This window comes from Acanthochromis polyacanthus, chromosome 23 (assembly GCF_021347895.1).
Source record: "Acanthochromis polyacanthus isolate Apoly-LR-REF ecotype Palm Island chromosome 23, KAUST_Apoly_ChrSc, whole genome shotgun sequence".
NCBI lineage: Eukaryota > Metazoa > Chordata > Actinopteri > Pomacentridae > Acanthochromis > Acanthochromis polyacanthus.
Genome location: NC_067135.1, coordinates 14,226,755 through 14,244,233, shown reverse-complemented (window position 1 = coordinate 14,244,233; position 17,479 = coordinate 14,226,755). Strand labels below are relative to the sequence as shown.

The 17,479-nt window shown below is 40.6% G+C and overlaps 2 protein-coding genes across 2 annotated transcripts in view; one reads left to right on the top strand and one right to left on the bottom strand.

Moving 5' to 3' along the window:
* Nucleotides 1–690: 690 nt before the first annotated feature.
* zgc:101810 (uncharacterized protein LOC493612 homolog) lies at nt 691–7,584 on the top strand. Its single transcript, XM_022202193.2, has 9 exons — nt 691–866; nt 1,893–2,003; nt 3,318–3,476; nt 4,402–4,531; nt 5,206–5,342; nt 5,456–5,605; nt 5,811–5,956; nt 6,050–6,182; nt 6,697–7,584. The coding sequence occupies exons 1-9, from the start codon at nt 819–821 to the stop codon at nt 6,865–6,867; spliced, it is 1,185 nt and encodes a 394-aa protein (XP_022057885.1). The 5' UTR covers nt 691–818; the 3' UTR covers nt 6,868–7,584.
* Nucleotides 7,585–7,913: 329 nt separating this feature from the next.
* The window catches only part of rin1b (Ras and Rab interactor 1b), a 43,131-nt gene continuing 33,565 nt past the window's right edge, over nt 7,914–17,479 (bottom strand). Inside the window, exons 9-12 of the mRNA XM_022202191.2 lie at nt 16,670–16,978; nt 15,878–16,009; nt 13,676–13,845; nt 7,914–9,848 (exon numbers count right to left, since the gene is read on the bottom strand). Coding sequence (XP_022057883.1) covers nt 9,525–9,848; nt 13,676–13,845; nt 15,878–16,009; nt 16,670–16,978 — 935 coding nt within the window. The 3' untranslated portion in view covers nt 7,914–9,524. The remainder of the gene's footprint in view (nt 9,849–13,675; nt 13,846–15,877; nt 16,010–16,669; nt 16,979–17,479) is intronic.

The window sequence follows — 17,479 nt, the reverse complement described above, 5'->3', positions numbered from 1 at the left end:
GGAGGTGGGCTGTCTGCCCCGACCAGCCCAGGTCAGGGCCACAAATCACACACATTATAGAGTATGAAAGAAAGAAAAAGACTGTACATACTTTTAAGCCAAATTAGGAATGAATTTGATCAATTTCCGCTACATAGGCTATATTATGAATCCCTGTACTACCTTTTTAAATTTAAAAAATAGTAAAAACTTGCAGGAGAAGTGTTGTGGTCACCCTTCTCACTCTTATTATAAAACTTGGCTAGGCTCTGTGCTTTCAAATGATTAATTTAGGATGAGCCAATGCAATTCAAAATAAAGTTTCACTTTGCCCATATTGAGGTGACTGAGTGTTAAGTCAATTAAATTTTACTTAAATTTAAAAATGCAGCTTTTTATACGCAAAAGGTTAATATTATAATGTATTAAAATATTACAACTTTAACCAAAATTCTTGAAATTAATCTGCCTGCAGAAAATAATGAACAAAAGCAGAGATTTGTCTCCTCAGAAGTGGCCAGAATAGATACATTTAAGGATGATTATGCTGTAAAATGTGCAGTGTGGGGACATTTCACATTTGTTGCAAGTACCTCCTTTAAAATAACACTGCATCTTCGCTCATAAAAAACTGCAGAACAGCTCTCGCTCCTCCCAAACTGTAGGAAAAAAGGCGTTCTCACTTTTAGTAATCCCACCCACATTTGAAGGAGTAACGCGAAGATTTGTGCTTACCTGTCAGTTGTAGTCGCTGCTAAATTCACACGTAATCACCTTGAATTGGTTCTCTGTTAGTCGGACTGGACATATTTGGAGCTGTTTGAAAGTGTTGTTTAAGCATGGACAGTGAGGGGAGGAAAGTGGTGGTTTGTGACAATGGCACAGGGGTAAGTCACATCGTCCACAATGTCAATATTGTTCCAGACAGTAGCTTCCTTATGCTGTTATTTGTAGAAAGCTGTTAACAGCTGTGGTTCCTGTATTTTGTTCTCTTTCCCACTTGCCTCAGTTCAACGTAAACTGCATGTTCTCTCATGAGATTTTGATGCAAACCTTCACCAGGTGTGCTACGACTCTGACAGATATTTTCATTTTGAGCTTAAATGCTCTGAAAATGACATGTTGACATTTGGATCATTTCACGGCAGAAACATCTGAAGCAGTCCAGGGTGTGAGTCTATGTGCATTATGCAGGCTGATTCCACATCTGTCTGGACTTGTCACTCGTTCCTGTAGTCTGCACACACACCGCCATAAATGGTTGTGATGCTTTGAACTGAGCACACATTGGATGGAAAACAGGAAGAGAGATTTGAAAGTGCTAAAATCTCAGGAGTGGCTGGTTGGTGTTGTACTGTAGCATTTAAATAGGGATAAACGTGAAAATTATGCAGTGAAAGGCAAAGTTAGTCAGCAGCTGGCCTGATTTTTGCCCCTGCTAGGAATGTATTGCATCCCTCCAGGCTAAGGAATGTGTTTACAGCCACAAGGGCATGTTGAGACAGTATAGTAGGAGGTGTAGTCATGACAGGCAGAAAAGCACAGTGTGTTGTGAATTGCATGGCATTTAAAGACTGTGTAATACCATATCAAGGTATTATTCTCCATTCAGTCAAAAGTGTGATGAAATTGCAGTTGCTCTGTCTGATAAATAAGACACAATCTGGTAAATGCATCACAGTAATACACTAGGTCAGTTTACAGGGTCCAGATTAAGCTGAGATTAAAATAAATGGACCTGATTTATGATTGGAGCTCCTCTGTATAAAAAGCTGAGTCCAGAAGTACAATTTATGTTCAGCCTTGCTCATTAGAAATACGAAAACGTCCAGCTTCATGCAAAAATGAGAACTGTGTTCACACAAACCCATAAAAAAAATCGTAACGTGTTTCATTTTCACATCCCTGCTCAGTTTGTCAAGTGTGGCTTCGCCGGATCCAACTTCCCCGATCACATCTTCCCAGCGATGGTGGGCCGACCAATCATCCGCTCAACCACCAAAGTGGGCAACATCGAGATTAAGGTGAGAACATCTCCAGATGAAAAGGTCTTTCACCGAATCCGGCAGTTTAGTCACCCTGGAGGAAATTAACAGAGACAAAGAGATCAACAAGACAGCAACAAAATGAATTTAACCCTCCTGTTGTCTTCATTTACGGGCACCAAAAATATTTTTTCTTGTCTGAAAAATTTTTTTAAAAATTCAGCAAAAAAGTTTGACAAATTTCTGAAAATTTGCAAAATCTTCAGGAAGAAAATTCCCTTAAGTTTCCTTTAAAAGTTTTATTTAAAAAAAAACACCCAAATTTGGCAAGAAAATTCTTGTAAATATTTTCAAAAAATGAATAAAAATTTTCCCCCAAAAATCAAAAAAATATCTAAAATGATTACATATATATATAAGTAAAACTTCTACTATTTTCTTTAAGAACATTCACAAAAAATCAACCAAAATCCAGCGAAATTCGCTGGATTTTGGTAGATTTTTGTGTGAATGTTCTTAAGCAACATTTTTAATATTTCTTTTTTTCCACCGAAAAATGTTCAAAGATTTCCAAAAAAATGTCGAAAATGTGGAAATCACAAGTTTCACTGTGAAAATATATTTTTTTCTCCACATTTTCAAACTTTAAAACGGGTCAATTTTGACACGAGGGTTAAAAAAGGATAAAGGATTAAAACAGAGCCACCGACTTTCATACAACCTCTCATAACAACTCAAAGCCGGAGACAGAATTATCTGCAAGGTCTGGACAAGTACTCTAAGACCTGCTCAGTTAATTAAACACCTGCTCCTTCCACCTCTCGTCGCCCCGCAGCTCGTAAGTATTAAAGTGTCTTAGAGCTTCACACCTGTTGGCTTCCTAAGACGCAGATAAGTTATACAGTCATGTAACCAGAGATTGTGCCGATCATTCAGAGCTTTTAGCCTCCTAATCCCTGTAAGATTCCACGAGGGCAGATTATGGAGCAGGAAAGGAAAACATAATGCTACAAATAACAGATAATGTTAGGTAAGAGAGGTCCATGAATATTATTTTGAGGCAGATTTAATCTTTAGCAGAGTCTTAATAGTCTCTCTCAGTGCACATGTTTGAATGTGAAGAAGAATACATGAGTTTTCTTCAAACTAAGTATCAAATTTGGACCTGTGATGCTTTTTATGGTTAATTATATAACCAAAAACTGTTTTCAGGGTAAGCACACAGTACACTCCTCCATACCATAAGAGAAAAAAACATTCCTAGTACTCACCTCTGTTTGTACAAAGCAGATCTCATGTCATTGCTCTAACAAACTCCACCAAGTGTGAAAAGCTCCTGATCTCTTCCACCAGGACCTGATGGTGGGGGACGAGGCCAGCCAGTGTCGCTCCATGCTGGAGGTGTCCTACCCCATGGAGAACGGCATGGTGCGCTGCTGGGACGAGATGCTCCACCTGTGGGACCACACCTTCGGCCCCGACCGCCTCAACATCAACCCGTCAGAATGCAAGGTAGATAACAGATACTGATTTGCCCATATGGTGTCTGAAGTAGATATTTTGGAATTGATCAAAAGTGCCTTTTCACTTGATCCCAAAGTTTGCATGAAACGCACAGATACAACCTCAGAAATAAAGCTTAGTGCGCATTAATGAACATCTATTTAGACAGCAGTAGACGTAAATATGCCAGATTATAGCAACAATGCTAATTTACATCCACAGTCATTAGGCAGGTTTAAAAAAACTCCAGAAAAAACAGTGAAACATAGGACAATAGGTCATAATAAAAGCACATTACAAAAGGTACACAAAGAGGTTTCTTCTTGGCTGTAACTCCACAGCTAATCACATTCCCCACATACTATAGGAAGGTACGAATCCCAAAACACAGCTCTACATGCATAATAACATATAGATAGCTAGAAAACATTCTGTGTGGTAACAGTTTTAAATGTACCCTCAAAATGTTTAAATGAAATGGATAAAATACTAAGATGTGAATGTTTAAAAAACCCTAAGGGCCTAATAGTACTCCATTTGCATTGAAAAATATGTCCAAAATGTTGCAGAGGCCATATGTAGATGAACCTGCAGAGATACATTTACATTGGAAGGGAGAAAGAACACTGATGAATATATTGAAATTATTCAACAAATGGTCAGGGCTGCATACATTAAACCAAGCAGCTTCCTATAACTAGATCCAGCAGGTTTCCAGAGGCAATTACAGTGAGTCAAATACACACAACAAGTAGGAAACATGAAACATCGCATCATATGGGAAAGATTATTTAAACATACATATATTGTCTAACTGTAGCTTTTGCAGGTTAGACAGTGCTTGAGTGGGTTTAAAACATTACATGAGTTAACAAATGAATATGAAGGATGTGAAATAATTCTCAAGTCTATGAGTTAATTTGTCTTCTTCCAGATCCTGCTGACTGAGCCACCAATGAATCCCACCAAGAACCGTGAGAAGATCGCAGAGGTCATGTTTGAGAAGTACCAGTTCCACGGCATCTACGTGGCCATTCAGGCTGTGCTCACTCTGTACGCTCAAGGTGGGAAAGCAGCATGAAAATTCATATTTAATGGGCTAAATCCTACACCTGAAACACAATGCTTTCTCAGGATTAAAGGACAGATTCACTCCATTAGGTGAATCTGAGAGAGTGTTTAAAAAGGTCCTGTACTGAAGTATTACATCTTAGCAGAGATGCATTTCAAACAGATTACAGTTTTTTGGCTTAACAACTTGCTTCTGCTTGCTGCCTTTATAAATTTAGAGTATTAATGTTGTAAAATGTAAATGATGTAAAGGGATGTACAATATTTGCTTATATTTTTTGTCAAAGCTACATAAAGCTGTATATATGGTCAAAGATGAAATATGTTGTCTTATTAATGACCAAAATACTGCTGCACGAACTGCATTTTTCTTTTTACATATTGGTTTGCCAGTAATAAAATATACCAAATAATAAAGAAACATCTTAAATAAACCTAAGCAATCCAACTAATGTTAAATTAAAAGGAGGTCAAAATGCTTTTCAGAAAAACAAAATGTAAAAATCCTGTTTGTCTAACAAACCTAAATTAGGTAACTAAGACAGAGATAAATATTGTTGAGTAAACACAACTTTATGTTGTATAACCAATGTACCTTATGTTAATTCAACAGATCTTTTTCCCCTTAATGAATAGTTGAAAAGTTTTATCGATGTTTTTTGTTCAGGTTTGCTTACCGGTGTGGTCATTGACTCTGGAGATGGTGTCACCCACATCTGTCCAGTTTATGAGGGTTTCTCTCTGCCTCATCTCACACGACGGCTGGACATCGCAGGACGTGACATCACAAGATACCTCATTAAGGTGAGCCGAGAAATAATGAAACATACGTACAATTTCACTGGGAAACTACATCTTCTGATAGAAATCTATATCAAACAACTTTATATTTCTTGTCACTTTTAAAATCCCGTTAGCTCTTGCTGCTCCGTGGTTATGCCTTCAATCACACGGCTGACTTTGAGACTGTTCGGATGCTGAAGGAGAAGCTCTGCTATGTGGGATACAACATTGAACAGGAGCAGCGTCTGGCCACAGAAACCACTTACCTGGTGGAGGCTTACACGGTACATCCAAGTTTAATTTTACTCCACTTAAAAAGCACAAAAATCAACATCAGCAACATCTATATGGAGACATGTAAAGTATTGCCCTCCAGGTTAGGCACCACTGCCCTCATGTGTTTACTCAGATCAAGTTCGCACACTTTGTCGTAATGAGAATGCAAAAATGCTCCGATTAAAATTGAATTGGTTCTTTTCCCCGGTGCAGCTCCCTGATGGCCGGCAGGTGAACGTTGGAGGGGAGCGATTCGGGGCCCCTGAAGCTCTCTTCCAGCCTCACCTCATCAACATAGAGGGAGCAGGAGTGGCCGAGCTGCTGTTCAACACCATCCAGGCGGCAGACATCGACCTCAGGTCTGAGCCTCCTCCCTGCTCCCTGGAATAACTGTACAACTCTTATCCAATAGAAAGTAGATAGTCATCCCTTCTGTCTGCTTTTCTGTGCAGGGCTGACTTCTACAAGCACATCGTTCTGTCAGGAGGCTCCACCATGTACCCCGGCCTTCCATCCAGACTGGAAAGAGAGATCAAGCAGCTCTACTTGGAGAGGGTGCTGGACGGAAACACTCAGAAACTATCAGTAAGAACTTTGTCATTATCTATATAAGTCTTAAATTACTGGAGAAGAGCAACAAGGAGTCTGTATTTTATAACAGGAGAAGCACCAGGGTGTCAAATTTGGTGTTACACATGGGTTCTGTAATATATTATACACTATTAATGTCATTAATTTAACAATTGTTACACAACATTGATTAAATAGGGCTTTTTAGAACAACTCAATTTGATTTAAACCCTCAACCTGTAGAAAATGAAGTATTTCATCTTGTTAACTTGTCGCTAAGGTGTTTTCTATATGCCACCATGATAAAAAAAATACACAGTGAAGTCCATGGTTAAGCATGTCTATCTCAAATTCTTCTTCTTCAAAACCAGTTACTGGATCAAACACGTATGGTAAAATTACTGCAACATTACAACTTGCCATTGTGTAAAGAACAGTTTTACAGTGACCTCTAACTTTAAGGTAGTGTATTTGTAGAAATGTGTGTTTCGATGACCTCCCATCTCTTCTCTATTCCTCACCTCTGCAGAAGTTTAAGATCCGAATCGAGGATCCTCCGAGGCGTAAACACATGGTGTTCCTGGGCGGCGCTGTGCTGGCAAACATCATGAAAGACAAGGACTCCTTCTGGCTGAGCAGAGAGGAATATCTGGAGAAAGGCCTGGGAGTGCTGCAGAAACTGGGAGGTGGAGTCAGATAAAGTACAAGAAAATAAAGTAAATATATCTGATAAACAAAAACATCATCTGATTTTTTACGACTTTAATATCAACTCCTCACCTCTGGCAAACATCTGCAGTCTTTTCCATTCCTGTTAGTGCTAAAATGTTTGGTTTCAAATAAAAATCATGAACAGATTGTTACATATTCTTTAATATCTGTTTTTTTTTCAGCTTTTAGTAGTTTTTAATTCTAAACTGAACATTTTTTAGATGTCTTAACACTTTTTTGGACAAAAAATAGTTGATTTGATTTTTATGATTACCCTAAAAAAATCTAACAAATTCACACCAAAAGCAATCAAAAGTCCTTAAAGTATCAATCTATTTAGATGTTTGTTATATATAAAACAACTGGTAGGTGGTTTATTTTTGTTATTTTGCTGCTTTGAACAGAACAATCAATAACTCAGATTTAGATGACACTCAATTATGAATTTGAAACATTTTTTTAAAAATACATTTAAAATGAGTCTTTATTCAGCCTTCTGCAATGCTGATAAGGCTTTGGGATGAAAAATAAATGATCTGGATGAAATTCTAACTTTTGGAGGGAATCTAGCTCCATATTGTACCAATTTGGGAATTTTTCTTGTGTCATAGCTGTGCGGAACTACTGGAACTACTGAACAGAAAATGTCAAACTTTGCTTTTTAAGGTCAGTTATTTCTCACATCCTACTGTAAAGTAGATTTTATTAAAGCATACTGTTATTCCTTGTTTTCAGTGAATACTTGTCAGCATTTGTCAGTCATATATAAAGATTTTTTTTAAATAAGTGCCACTTTTTAAACATGCTGTTAAATAAAATTTAACATACATTCAAATGTTGTGCTGTCATTAATGTGTTGATGCTGAAAATTATCAACATCAAATCCTTTGAAATGCCAAGATAAGAAACCAAACTCTCCTGTAAAATAAATAACAAATGCAAACGATGGCATTAGCATTTGCTGCCATCAAGTGGCTGAATTTGCTTAAGACATTCACAATCCCCCTGGGGTACAAAACTGGATGTAACAGCACAGATATTGCATTTTTTATTGCGATACTGAGTTACCTGACAAAAATACAGTAATGTGTTTCTTACACTGAAAAGAAATAGTGAGCTCTCACAATGAACACATGCTTCACGCACACACACACACCACATTCGCAGAACCTTCACGTTAAATGAAAAAGCATGCAATAATGTCCAAAACACGTCAAAGTTCCCAAAATGAACCTCCTCAGCTGATCGAAAACTGCCGATATGTCGAAAAGCCATACTTAGGTTTGATATCTACTCAACAAATTGAACAATTAAAAGTTAGTTTTTAAATACACAATATGATAATTGGTAATGACACTGAGTTTGAACAGTCAGTTGATAGTGATGACTTGCAGCAGGAGGCACCAGAAGCTGGTGACGTGTACATTTACATTCCACCAGTCACCGTGAGGTCCTGGTTTACTGGTCACACTGTCCTCTCAGTCCGCTCAGAACACAATGTTATCTTACAGTTCGGCCAAGAGAGAAACAGTAGAACTCAAAAGCAGTGAATCGAAACGTGGAATGAATGCAGTTCTGAAAGGATTAAAACTCTGACACGGAAAAAAGATTTTAATACATTCGCAAGTCATTAAGTAAATCTGTTGCAGGTTGCCTCGGCGTGTCGATGTGAAGTGCTTTTTTTCTTCCTCACATGGTTTTAAAAACAGCGAGCTGATGCTTTTCTATCACTTCCCTCCTACTCGCCCATTACTCCACCTGCCAAAGCCATTAAATAGCAAAGCAAGGAGGAGAGGCTGCGCTTTTTTTCTCCAAAAAGCAAAAATAAAATCATCTCTGTGGGTAATTCTAAAAATAAACAGCTGATTTAAAGCTTTCCTCAAGCTTGAAAAACCTGATTTCTTTCAAAGTAAACACCTGTTGTCTGTCAAAATGGCCTCTCTTAGTCTGTTTTTCATGTCACTTTGGTATTGAGGTTTGGTCTTGGCTATAACACATCGCATCTTTTAGACAAAACTGTATTCCCCTCCTTCAACAGCATAGTTCCACCCAAAGATCTGCAGACTTTTACACATACAAGTGAAGTAATAAAACATCCAAGTGTCTTTTAGATTGTACCCAGAACTATACTGTGAAAGGGTTACATCAGCACGGTGGACAATTTGCCATCTCGTGTGCGTTCAGGAAGTGATTTTGTTTCCAGGCAACAGCAGTCTCACAGAATTTGTCTTTGGATTTGAGCCTCCTCACGTTTTAATGATGTCATCCCTTCATGGTATAACTCTGGGTTCATGTTTCACATGACAAATTCCATTTATTACACATTTTCCATGTCACAAATAGTACACTCCTTTACACTAGCAGCCACACTGAGTGGTACATAGTACAACTTTTGGCAACAGTCCCTATGTTGGTGCTGCTCTGCTCTGCATGTTGGTCCGTTTAGGGAAGAGTTTACCGATTCAGGTCTGCTCCTAGTCTGGAGAAGGGCTGTAGTTTTTCACAACAAGTCCTGACCCACGACGAGACACAACACACCGCCGGAGAGAAAGAGACAGAACAAGAGAGAGAAAGAGAGAGAAAGCGAGAGCGACCATCCATCTCCATCTCCTTCTCCTCCCTCCTTCCTCCCTGCCTGCCTCCCACTCACTCCTCACACACCGACTCGCTCAGGTCCACGGCGCCACCTCTGGTGAGCCGCCGCATCTTGCTGAAGTCGTGGTCGGTCCTCAGGTAGGAGAGTGAGGGGCCTCCCTCGCTGTGGCTGGCCAGGTCCTGGGGCTGGGCCTGAGGCGGCAGGGCCCTCATCTCACCGCCGCTGCGCCAGTACAGGGTGTATTGCTGCGGGTCGGACACTCCGAAGGTGGAGGCACACAGCTGTGCCAGGGCCTGGCTCGTCTCTCCGGCTCTCCACTGCAACGTCCGCACAGCGCTCCGCTCCCCGTCCTGGAACAGTATCCGAACGCACCTCTGCAAGGAGGGAGGGAGGGAGGTGGGATGGGAGGAGATAGAGAGAGGAAAAACGAGAGTGAATATATACTGTATTCATGCAAAACAGAGGTCAAGAGGCTTATGGAGTGAGGGCAAAAGAGGGGGAGGAGAGAGAGATGGAGCCAGAGGAGGAGTGAGAACTGTGAGAGCACACAGGCTGATAATCCGCTACAACAAATGAGCCAAATTGATGTTCATAAAAGAAATTGCCTCTAAAACAAAGCTTCTTCTTCCCACACACAGGCAGCGAGTCCAAGAGTTTTACATGAAAATTGTCTTCATGATATTGCTCTTTTCTCTGTTGCATGTTACAGCTTCATTGACAAATTCCCAGCATTAATCCATTAGAGCAAGTCTGCGTCCAAACTCATCAAAATATCTCCCATTAAGCTCAGTCTACTTTGGTGCTGCTGCTGAAGTTTTCTCTCACTTGCACTTCTATCCAAACACAAACTTTTTGACATTTCCAAAAGAGCAAAAAGCGATCAAACGCAAATCTAACGAGTCGGTCTCAACAATTGCCACTTTTCAAACACTTAAACCATTATATAATGTCAGATTCAACCACCTACAGACGCCCTCACAGCTCTCGGTAAAGCACACACACACAGTGAAAACATATTGGACAAAATCCTTTCACCAAACATCCAACCTTGAGGAACCGGAGAGAATCCTCTTCTGTGCCACACACAAACACACACACACACCAGCCGTCCGTCCTACCTGCACACACAACTACCTCCCCCAAAACACACACACAGATGCACAAGTGGCCACATAAAAAAAGCAAAAACACACACATACACACACACACAGTAGCAATTACAATCAACAGGTCTGCCATCATCAAAACTTACAGAGTCACTGAGCTCCTCGCTGTCCGTGTGCATATTGTGTTTGCCTGCTTCGATGGGTAGATGCAGCTCAATAAATTTCATGTTATCTGACCGCCCACTTCTTCATAGCACTTGGCTCACTGATCCCCGCCTGTGTCAGTGGAAAATCTGGCTGCCGGGTGAGTTAGATCGGCTATTTGAAGCCAGGAGAGGCACCACGTGACGAGACAGAAACGTTGTGGATGACAATGCCTTTTTTCCATGGCATCTGGTGGACCGTTGTACCAATCTGGGGCCAGGAGGGTGATAATAGGAGTGTAGATAAAAGGTCTGTGTGTGTGTGTGTGTGTGTGAGTGCAGACCCAGTCGTAAGCTGGCGGCCCCAGATCAGCGGATTACCTCTAAAAATGTCTAAAAATTAATCCCCCCAAATGAATTTGAAACGTGTTTGCACGCAAAGAAGGGAAATCCAGGTGTGTTCTCTCGCTTTAGGTGTCTGAACCGCTGTTTGCCTCAGAATCTTCACCTCTTTCTTGACCCCTAGAGCATTCAAGTGCTATCCTCGGCTTTCCGGGCAGCAGCGGCAGCGACAGCCACAGCGACTGTGGCAGTGGCTGTTACACCTGAGATCAAGTTTGAATCAAATATGGGTCACTGTCGCTCGTTCTGCCCCACCTGCCAGTGTCACAGATGTGGGACAACGTGATGCTGCTCAGCCATCAGTATGATTAATGTACTGCAACGTCTGACCTCTTTGGATGGATTATCGCCTTGCTTTTCTGTCTTTTGCTCAAAATGAAAGACAGAACACGGGTTTGTGACAGTTTGAATTGTGGAAAGAGCTTGGAGTCGATTCTTTGCGTCTTCCAAACTTCTTGAAGTAAAAGATAAGCTGGAGCTTAAACCCAAAACATCAACACAGATCACTTCAGGTAGGTTGTCAGCTGCAGACTTTTAAAATCCTCGCAAGCTGCATAAAGACGTAGAATCACACATTCCCCACACTACGGATAGATTTTCTCAGTAGCTGCTAGATAAAACTGCAGGATTGTGGTCTGATTTGTCCAGATTCACACAACATGTTTCAGAAAATAAGAAATTTGAATCTCTGACATTTTTTGAATGTCAACGATCCATTTATTGACCTGCAGTCATAATTACAATCTAAGCCAAGCTGACCAAATGATGATCATATTTGGTGTACTAATAGCAAGAAGCTTCTGGGATTCTATCCTGCTGGTTGACTGGAACCTTTCTGTGTGAAGTTTGCGTGTTATTATTGGGTCTGTGTGGGTTTTTTCTGAGTTTTTCTTCCTACAGTCGAAAAACATGCATGGTAGGCCAACTGGTGATTCGGAATTGGTCATAGGTGTGAATGTAGCATGCATTGCTGTCTGTCTCACTGTCAAGATATCGTTGGTATGGCTAATAGATGGATTTTAATGTCAGTGATTCTGCCTTTTGGAACTTGCCCTTTTTCGGAATACTACAGAAAAGCAGCAAAAAAGCAGCACGCAGCAACTTAAAGTCTGTACATGGAACGCTACTTGACCTTGATTTAATCTTAGAGTGGATTCACTCAGACCCATTCAGTAGGAGGTGTAAAATAACTTCAAAACTCTAAGTGTTCCAAAGTGCACAGAAAATAATTGTAAAATGGAAAAAAAACATCAGAAATACCAAGAGTCTTCCTAGAACTGACAAACTGAGCAAATTCTGAGTGAGGGAGGACACCAAAAACCAAACCTTTACTTCAACAGAGCTTCAGAATTTCTCTGCAGAGATGGAAGAATCTGCATATAAAGGACTGGTTCTTAAACTTTTTTTTTTTTGGAATGCTCCCCTTTAAATGCCAAAAAAAACAAGCTGTCATAGTATCAGTCATTATGACTGTCAAGTAGAGTTTTAGTGAAATAAATGTCAGCACAGTAGCATCAGCAAACTCTTTTCACTTTAGTTTCTCTGCATCAATCAAAGTCATTCCTCTTAATTTCACTCCATATCCTACTTATAGTCATCCACATCCTTCCTAGAGTGAATCTATTCTCCCCCAGCGGGACCCACCCCCAAATTTAAGTACAACTGATACAAAGGAAATACGATGGAAAAGATGCTCTTTTGTATATCAGCTGCTGCTTGTCACCTGCTAATACCATCCCTACAGCGAAGCACGGTGGTGGCAGTATCATGCTATAAGGTGCAAGGGAAGGGGAGACTAGTAGGAACTGGAGGGAGGATAAATGCTGCCAAAGCCACAGAGGTCTTTGAAGAGAACCTGCTACAGAGTCTAGCTGGCAATGGTTCAAAGTAATCAGTCAAGACAACACTGGAGTGGCTTCAAGACACGTTTCTGACTGCTGGTGTAGTCCAGTCAAAGCTAGACTTACATTCCTTAGAACATCTGTACAGAAACCTGAAGCAGCTCCAGACGCTTCTCATTTAATCTGAGGAGGACCTGTCAATAGGAAAGGGAGATAAGGCCAAAATCCAGCTTTCCAAAGGTTATATGAGCTATTAAAGATGACTCAAAGCTGCAGCTGCATCGAAGAAGGTTCCACAATTCTTAATAAAGAAATTCTAAAAATATGTTTTAAGAGTTTCTGGTCGTACTTCAATGAAAAAATGTCAGTTTTACCAAGTTCTGTATCCACTTTATGAACATAAAAGGAGATTAAGAAACCTCCATTTTCCAGTAAAAACATGCCACCATGCTATTTGTTTTAGGATTTTTCTGCCTTTTATCCACCCTCAGCCATCTCCAACATATATTTACTTTCTTTAAATGAAATATATCATTCACATAGACATGTCTCGCTGCATAAATAAGCAACTGTGCTCCCATCAATCAGCATTTCACACAGGGCAAGTTCTGTGATACGCAACAGACTAAATTACTCCATAGCAAGCCCACACATAATGCTAGCAGTGTTTCTGTGGTGTACTGCTACAATCAAAGCAGCTGGTGCCTACTTGGCTCTGCTGATTCTCTTTTTGTCTCTGGGCCTCTCGGCTCCGTCTGCAGCTCCACTCCTTCAGCGCCTCCTGGGCCTCCGGAATCAGGCAGCCTGAGATGGGCTGGTCCTTGTCCAGGCTCTGGATCAGACACAGGCTGGCATACACACTGGTCAGGTAGTACCCACCTGCAGGAGAAAAGGTGCTTAATTAGGAAAAGGACTTAAAAAGACACAAGATTTTGCACCACTCCTGATTTTGCTCAGCCTATAAGAGAGCAGTCATTGACTCTTAAATTGCACTAAATGCACTACTCCTGTTTAACAGCTGCAGATAGAAGTCAGAGGCATGAATTGAAACAGGTTACAGAAAACAGAAGTGATCCATTTAATCAATCTAACTGGCAAGTGCTGCTACTTTTCAGGAGTGGTAACATACTAATAAGACAACTGAATGTGAACTGCAATTAGTGCCATTTTTAAGACGAAAAGTAAGCAATTGAAAAGGTAAACATGCAGCAGCTGTGTGGAATAGATCCAAAATTAAAGTTAAATTTCCCTTGCTCTCTGTAAAATACACTGCCTGTCCAAAAGAAAGTCACCATTTGGATTAAACTAAGCAAATAGTGAAGGATAATCAGATAATAACTGCAGTAATGAATATGTTTCAGCAGCAACAAGGTATTTAACCCTAGCTGGTGCAGTGAGGAGCTTCTCATTTCTGGAACAAGCATGTTAGAAGACATGTCCTGTGGTCGTGGGAAGGATGTTAATCTGTCTCAGAAGGGTGAAATTACTGAACCGCATCAAGCAAAGAAAACAACTAAGGAGATTTCTGAAAGTACTAAAATCTGGTTAAGAACTGTCCAACACATTAATAAAACCTGAAGGATAGAGGTGAACCATCATCTGCGAGGAACAACTGTGGCTGGAACAAACTCTTAGAAGATCGTAGGAAATCAACAGTTGAACTCACGGCTATGTTTAATAGTGGAAGTAAGGGACTTTCCACATCCACAATACAAAGGGAACTGAAAGGATTGGGACTGAACAGCTGTATAGTTCTAAGAGAACCCTTGATCAACGATGCTAATCAGAAAAAAAAAAAAAAGTTTCAGTTCGCTATGGAGCATAAAGATTGGACTCTGGAGAAATGAAAGAAGGTCATGTGGTCTGATGAGTCCAGATTTACTCAGTTCCAGAGTGATGGGGGCATCAGGGTAAGATGACAATGCCAGGATTCATGGGGATCACACTGAGAATTAATGGATCAGGGAGCATGAGACGTCATTTTCACACATGGATTGTCCTCCACAGAGTCCAGACCTCAGCCCCATTGAGAATCTCTGGGATGTGCTGGAGAAGACTTTGCACAGCGGTCCGACTCTCCCATCATCAATGTAAGATCTTGGTGAAAAATGAATGCAACTCTGGACAGAAAAAAAATGCTGTGAAGCTTATCAAAACGACGCCACAGTGTTCTCAGAGCTAAAGGCAGTCCAATAAAATATTAGAATGTGCAACTTTTTTGGACAATCAGTGTATTTTGTTTGTTGTTTAGCCAGTTTTAAACTGCTTGTGTAGTTCTGTATGGAGGTGGCAAAGGAGGACGACTGTGTTTCCTCTGGAAGTCATGACAAGTATTTTACACCAATTCAGTATTTGACACATCTTATTTTTTTTGAGAAAAAAATGCCAAAATTGTTTGAGCTCAGCTTCTTAAATTTAAGTAGTTTGTGGTTTCTGTACAGTCAAATGATGTGAATGACTGACAGTCTGTCTATCGAACATGTTCATGCTGCACTGAGGATAAAAATACGATTTATCAGTCTGCACATGGACATAAAAGTACAATAATTAAAAAAGATCACTGTCAAAGGATAAACAAGAAAAGTCTAATTCGTGACAAATCACTGATTTGTAACCAGCAGAACTGCGGGTTTAAAAAGCTTATTAAAGCTGCACAAGTCACATGACAAGTTAGGTGAGCCCACACCTGTGCATTTACCTGCTGGCGTCGACTTTTTTTGTGTACGGCTGTTGCATCTTTTACAAATATACTAGATTCATCAGCACGGTGCTAAATTGCGAATCCCGGCTTTTCTACAGTTAGACAAGACAATCTGTTAATGGTTTAACATATTAACACATTTCTGGGAAATTTGGACAAAATAAACACACAGCACAGCTCTTGGATCAACAAGTAGCATTTAGGTCATACCCTCTCCTCCGAGCCAGGAGGGCTCCAGCAGCTCCATCATGTACTCCACCTCTATCAGGATGTGAGGCCTGTTACACTCCACGATCACGTAGGACAACGACGGCAAGAAGTCGTCCCAACTCACTTCGTGTCCTGAGAAGAAAACAAGAAAAGGGCAGTTAAAGAAGACACTATCATCACAGTTTTTTGGCACTGGGAGTTTTTTTAAAGTGACAAAATACTCGTCTGTGCAAAGAATACTGACCTTGAATTTTATAGAGAAGATTTCAAGCAGCAAAAGGATCATTTTTATGAATATTACAGCAAATTTACAGGAAAATAAAACAAAAATATGGAATTACCACAAGCCTTATTCTTTAATAATGTCAAATGGCCACGTGGAGTCTTACCTCGTCCCACATTTACTGACTTAATCAATTCATATACTCTTTCAAAGTGAAAAGAATCAATATCTTAGCATCAAATATAGTAGAAATAAGGCCTAGAAAGTCTGTTTAAGTCATACTCTGTCCCTATATTACATTTCATATGTATTTTCTTCAGTGATTTAGTTTATTCATGAATTCCAGATGTTTTGGTCTGAGCTCGAGGACTTTGATTCCATATCAATGTCCTCCGACTCTTTGCCATTTGTCTGTTCATCTACGCTTTTTCGGTTTTAAGGTGGTTCAATCTAGAGCCAATCTGTGGAAATCTATCATCCGCTTCGCCAACCAAATATCCACCAAACCAAATAAAAATGACAATTTAATGCGGCTCTAAAGGCTTCTCTTTAGCTGTGCAGCGTCTCACCTTGTAAGGACCCCATGGCCTTGTGGACACACTTGCACACTTGCAGCAGCAGCAGCACCTTGTCGATGGGGGAGTGCGTCCGCTGCATCAGGATCAGCTTCTGCTTCACCCTCTCCACCTGTCTGCTGTCTGGGACGCCCGTCCTCACGCCAAGACGCTCCATGGCCGCGTCCCCTTTCAGACGGAGCATGTTCTGGGTGAGACGCTGGCTGGAGCCGTCCTGACTGTGCAAAGCGATCAGGGCTTTCTCCAGGTGGGACTTGAGAGGCCGGAGCACACAGGAGAACATGGCCCGCTCCAACGCCAGGTCTGCCGACAGAGGGAGGGCGTCAGTGTTAGGGGAAACTGAACTAATTCTGGGATATTCTGTGTGTTTGCTTTGTATTTTAGACATTTGCAGGTAGTAAAACATGTCTATGTGTCTAGAGGCGCTGGCAAGAGGCCCAGAAAGGTATACTCATCGCTGCAGTCATGTTAATGTGTGCCAACGATGAAACTGGAAACACGCTTCCGCTTTAGAAAACACTTAATTGCGGCTGAATGTTGTCTTTTGGAAGACAGAAACAAAGTGCTTTTATTCTGTTTAATTCTTTCGTCCAGTGAGCAGCACTCACTGAAGTTCACGACTGCATGTCAATTATTGTAAGTATTGCACACAAATACATGTATTTTGGGTTACTACAAGTCGTAACTACTCACTAGTCACTCATAACACCAATTAGTCCAAATAGGAATGGCACAACTTAGATCACACTAGAATGTAAAATTACCTTTTGACCTTGTTTTCTCACTTTATAGTCCTAATTATTC

Excerpts from the sequence above, each read along its gene's own strand:
- zgc:101810 (XM_022202193.2), top strand. The coding sequence starts at position 819 with ATGGACAGTGAGGGGAGGAAAGTGGTGGTTTGTGACAATGGCACAGGG. Across the intron at positions 867-1,892 it reads TTTGTGACAATGGCACAGGG|TTTGTCAAGTGTGGCTTCGC; the intron begins GTAAGTCACATC and ends ATCCCTGCTCAG. Across the intron at positions 6,183-6,696 it reads GAAACACTCAGAAACTATCA|AAGTTTAAGATCCGAATCGA; the intron begins GTAAGAACTTTG and ends TCACCTCTGCAG.